General features: G+C 49.7%; 1 protein-coding gene across 1 annotated transcript; it reads right to left on the bottom strand.

The window, feature by feature from the left end:
* Positions 1-277: 277 nt before the first annotated feature.
* On the bottom strand, positions 278-1,486 carry LOC136125400 (syncytin-1-like). The gene has a single exon (XM_065880159.1). The coding sequence runs from the start codon at positions 1,484-1,486 to the stop codon at positions 278-280; it is 1,209 nt and encodes a 402-aa protein (XP_065736231.1).
* Positions 1,487-5,574: the final 4,088 nt, after the last annotated feature.

The raw sequence follows: 5,574 nt of genomic DNA, 5'->3' as shown, positions 1-5,574 counted from the left end.
TCTGATTGGTTGGATGGTTGCAAAAGGGGGTTCAGCAAGCATAGTTACAGAAGCGAGAGCGGCTGGTTAAGTTTCGGTTTCCTGAGGTTTTGTTTCTCAATTAGAAATACTTAAGATGGGGCCATAGTTACAAACAGTACAAACAGGAAGATCGATGCAATCCTAGCAGCGCTACGGCCTAACGGCAGGGCATCAATTCAGTCCTATTTCTACCAAAGTAGAACATAGCCCTTCATTCCCCCTTCTTTCATGAACCAGAGGAGCCAATCTTGGGTCCTCAAGGCTCAGTTTCTTCATTTTCTAAGTCCTCGTATGGCTGATACTGTGATCTTAATACCATTAGCTGAACTGTGTTTATTCTTTTTCGGACGAAATCCATGATTTTGTTGAATATACAGGGGCCTATAGTGAGGAGGAAAAGGAGGCATAGTAGAGGGCCCAGGAAGGGGAGGGAGAAGGGAAGCATCCCATGAAATCCTGACCAAAGGGGATTGTCCGCTAATTCTTTACGGCGGCGGGCTAAATCTTCCTGGAGCTGTTGAATTTTGTTTCTTACAATCCCTGATTTATTTGCATAAAAACAACATTTTTCTTTTAGGGCGAGGCATATCCCACCCTGTTCAGCTGTCAGCAAGTCTAAGCCCCTCCTATTTTGTAGGACCACCTCGGCCAGCGAATCTAATTGGTCCTGTAAGTCCTGAATGGTTCCAGAGAGGGCTTCTACATTTTCTATTAATTGTCTAGACAGCTGATTATAGGAGTGAAGGGAGACCCCAAGACCTGAACTCCCCGTGGCCACAGCTCCTGTAATTCCTAGTCCTACCAGGAGGGGTATGGCTGTAATGGCTCGTTTGGTTCTTCCTGTCCAAAGGTCAAAGCTGGGAATGGGCAATGGAGTGTCTCCCGAGATCAGGTCTACATTAGGGAGGAGGGTGGCTAGGTTGCAGACCCCTGTCCAGTTCTGGGGTAAATAGGTGTATGCTAGGTTATTTCCACAAACAAAGACAGTGGTGTTAGGACTACAGAGGGAGGAGTTTACGGGGATATACTGACTACATCCAGTAGATGAAAGGATTCCCAAGTCAATACTGGGGTTAGAGAGGGAATCGTTCTTGACAAAGCATGAGGTATTAAAGGTAGTTGAAAACTTTGAAAATTGTATGGGAAACGGCTCGGGGAGTAAAGTTGGGTTACACTGTTTGCTGATGTTTAAATTGGCGAAAATGGGGATGGCTATAGGGCGGGGCAGTCCTTGAGGAAGGCAGAGCCAGCAATCTTGTGCTAAGTTGGGGTTGGTGGTATTTAAAAGCGCAAAAGTAGCTTCTAGTATAGTCGTGGTTTGGGGGTCCAGTTCAGAGGGATTGACCTTAGGGCGAATTAGGGGGTGGTAGCTGAGCTGTGGGTACAGATTCTGATAGGCCTTTTCTATTTGTCTTCGGGTTTCTATCTGGCGCACTTCGTCTTGGGGCCCTCCACTGTCTGACATATGTATGGGGGCCCTGGTATTCCAGCACACCGGGGTCCCGGGAGTGCCAATGCATTCAGCCTGAAGGTATTTATTATTATCATTAATGGTGGGACTTTTATTATTCTGTAGTGTGGCTGTGAAATAAGTCTTGTTATTGGTCCCTGTACATTGCTGGTAAGAGGAATAGCACGTGCTATGCATTGATTCCTGAAAAGTAGAACAGGGGCAAATAGCTCGGTGGGGGGAGTGGTTTAGGCTTATGGTAGCATTGCCAGCTGGTTTTGACCCCGGTGCCTCCATATACCTGAACAAGGTATGCAGTTATTCCCCCGCAATCCTGCATATGAGTATACCTTCGGGGAACAACAGGAGTCTCGCTAGTACCTCCCCTGCACTCGCACGGTGCACCATATAGTTGTTGCATTAAAGCATTCTTATTGGGGGGGGGAGGTTGAATCCTCCCCTCGTGGCCCGAGGGTTGAGGGTTAGGACTATCATTAGAGCTATCAGCAGTACCTTGGTCCTCATGGGGGAGGGTATGGCGTAAGGTCAGTTTGAGGGGATTGTCCTTACTCCGATCAACCGTCCAGGTGACGTCAGCTTTAGTGGACTTGATGAGGTCAGAAAGTGGGTCCACCGGCTTGACGTGGGTGTAATGGATCCAGGCAGCTATGCTGTCCACCTTGATGGCCGTCGGCGTTGTCAGGATGATCTGGTAAGGTCCTTTCCACCTGGGTTCTAGGGTCTCTGGTCAATGGCGTTTGACAAGGACCCAGTCACCTGGTCGGAGCTGGTGTGGAGTAGGCAGGGGTCCTGTTGTGTATAGCTCTTTTAGTTTGGGCCAGATTGTCTCGTGTATCCGCTGTAAGGCTTGGAGGGAAGACAGGAGATTATTTTCTGGGTCCGATTGGATAAGGTTAGTCTTTAGGTTAGGGATAATAGGAGGAGGCCTACCATGTATTATTTTGTAGGGGGTAAATCCTAGCTTATAGGGGGAATTTCGCACCCTAAACAGAGCGTAGGAGAGTAGGACTACCCAGTTAGCGCCAGTCTCCATGGTTAATTTAGTCAAGGTCTCTTTTAGAGTTCTATTCATTCTTTCTACCTGTCCTGAACTCTGGGGGCGGTATGCACAATGTAATTTCCAATCAGCCCCAAGTATGGAAGCCAGATCCTGACTTACCTTAGAAACGAAGGCCGGCCCGTTGTCTGACCCTATCATAACTGGAAAGCCATACCTGGGCAGGATTTCTTCTAGTAGCTTTTTAGCTACTATTTGTGCTGTCTCATTCTTGGTCGGGAATGCCTCGGTCCAACCTGAAAAGGTATCTATAAACACCAGTAAATATCTATATCCATATTTGCCAGGCTTTACCTCCGTGAAGTCCACTTCCCAGTAGGCTCCGGGCTGGTTCCCTCTTTCCCAGATGCCAGCGGTTGGTGGGTGCGTGTTAGCATTATGGAGTTGGCAGACTGCACAGCCAGCAACCAGTCGTTCAGTTTTTTCGGAGACATTTTTAATTTTAAGTCCAGTCTGTCTGATGAGATCCTATAGCCGTCGGGCGCCCAAGTGGGTGCTACGATGGATCCGTTCAAGGACCAAGGTTCCTAGTTTTTCTGGAAGGAGGATATTGTTCTTAGCGTCCTGCCACCATCCGTCTTTAACCTGGGTTAGAGGGAGTTTGTTTATCCATCTAATGTCATCTTCCGAGTAGTCGGGTTGGGGTGGTAATTCCTGGGGCCCTGGATCCGGCAGTTGTAGGGGAAGTAATGGTATTGGAGTGTATGCCGCCTTTCAAGCCGTCTGGTCTGCCAAATTGTTGCCCCGGGCGACTGGATTTGTGGGTTTTTGATGCCCCGGGCAATGTACAATGGCTAACTTTTTGGGTTCCCATATGGCCGCTAGCAAGGCCAGGATTTCCTCTTTGTTCTTGATGTCTTTGCCCTCTGCTGTGAGTAGTCCCCGCTCTTGGTATATTGCCCCATGTATGTGTGCGGTAGCGAAAGCATACCGGCTGTCTGTATATATGGTGGCTTTTTGGTCTTTGCTCATCTTGAGAGCTTGGGTCAGGGCAATTAATTCAGCTTTTTGGGCTGAGGTCCCTGGGGGGAGAGTCTTCGCCCATATCACCTCAGTTTCCGATGTTACCGCTGCCCCCGCATACCTCTGACCTTGCTGGACAAAACTGCTGCCGTCAGTGAACCATGTGACTTGTGCATCTAATAGGGGCTGGTCACGTAGGTCTTCCCGAACCCCATGGATCTGAGCCAGTACCTCTGCACAATCATGGAGTGGGGAGTCTAAGTCTGGGTCAGGTAATAGAGAGGCAGGGTTTAAAGCCCGTGGTGGAGTGTAGCTGATTTTGAGAGGATTTAACGGTAGACCCTGGTAGTGGACCAATTGAGCATTGCTCATCCATCGGTCGGGAGGCTGTTCGAGAACCCCGTTGATGGCGTGGGGGGTGGTGACATGTAATTCCTGTCCCATAGTTAGTTTGTTGGCATCCTTTACCATTAGGGCTGTGGTGGCGATCACCCGGAGGCAAGGAGGCCAGCCTGCAGCCACGGGGTCCAATTTCTTTGATAGGTAAGCGATAGGCCTGGTCCAAGGACCGAGGGGTTGGGTCAACACGGCCTTAGCTATGCCTTTGTTTTCATCCACAAAGAGGTGGAAGGGTTTGGAGACATCAGGGAGACCCAGGGCGGGTGCGGATAGCAAGGCAGTTTTGATCTGCTGAAACGATTGCTCAGCCTCCTCTGTCCATTCAAAGGGCGTCTGTTCTTTGGTGGCTAAGTATAGTGGTTTGGCCATTTCAGCAAATTTGGGTATCCATAAACGGCAGAACCCAGCTGACCCCCAAAATTCTCTCACCTGTCGAGGCGTGGTGGGTCTGGGGATGCGGAGGACAGTCTCTTTCCGTGCATCTGTGAGCCATCGTTGCCCCCCTTTCAGTAGGTATCCCAGGTAAGTTACCTCAGGCCTGCAGATCTGCGCCTTTTTGGCAGAGGCCCGGTATCCCAGGGTGCCGAGAGTCTGTAGGAGGTTTCTGGTTCCCTGCAGGCAGGCTTCAGCGGTCCCAGCAGCTATTAAGAGATCATCAACATACTGCAGGAGGGTTATATTGGGGTTTTGTCTCTGGTACTCACTGAGATCCTCGTGTAGGGCCTCATCAAACAAGGTAGGTGAGTTCTTGAATCCTTGGGGAAGTCTGGTCCAGGTGAGTTGTCCGTTTATGCCTCTCTCAGGATCCGACCATTCGAAGGCAAAGAGTTCTTGACTTTTGGGTGCTAAGGGTAAACTAAAAAAGGCATCTTTGAGGTCCAGCACAGTATACCATTGTTTTTCTGGACTAAGGGCGCTCAAAAGAGTATATGGATTGGGTACAGTAGGATGGATGTCTATGACTCGTCTGTTAACTTCCCTCAGGTCCTGTACTGGGCGGTAGTCTTTACTGTTAGGTTTGCGGACTGGCAGCAGGGGTGTGTTCTAGGCCGACTGGCAGGGATGCAGTATACCTAGGTCAAGAAGCCGGTGAATATGTGGAGTGATACCAGTTTTGGCCTCTATGGGCATGGGATATTGTCAGACACGTGCAGGATCTGCCCCTGGTTTGATTTCTATGAATAGCGCTGGGCGATGTTTGGCTAGTCCCATCCCACCTGTTTCTGCCCATGCTTCGGGGAACTGCTGAAGCCATGACTTTATATCTTGATTTTGGGAGGGTGGTTCCTGGTGAAGTCGGTACTCATCTTCCAAGTTCAGGGTGAGCACAGATATGGGTTGGTTGTGAGGGTCTGTTATGATCGGCCCCTCTGACCGAAAATGAATTTGTGCTCCCATTTTAGTAAGTAAGTCTCTCCCCAGTAAGGGGCAAGGGCTATCGGGAATGACCAGAAAGGAGTGGGTTACTTTTCCCGTGCCCAAGTCCACAGTTCTCTGAGTGGTCCAGGGGTAACGTTTAACTCCCGTAGCTCCCTGGACCCAGGAGGTTTTGTCAGAAATTTTCCCATGGGGCCTAACCAAGACCGAATGCTGTGCCCCTGTATCCACCAGGAATTGGACTGGTTTCCCCTCCACTTGTAGGGTTACCCTGGGTTCGGGGAGG

Source organism: Phocoena phocoena, chromosome 7 (assembly GCF_963924675.1).
Source record: "Phocoena phocoena chromosome 7, mPhoPho1.1, whole genome shotgun sequence".
Classification (NCBI taxonomy): Eukaryota; Metazoa; Chordata; class Mammalia; order Artiodactyla; family Phocoenidae; genus Phocoena; species Phocoena phocoena.
This window is presented reverse-complemented; position numbering and strand designations above follow the sequence as displayed.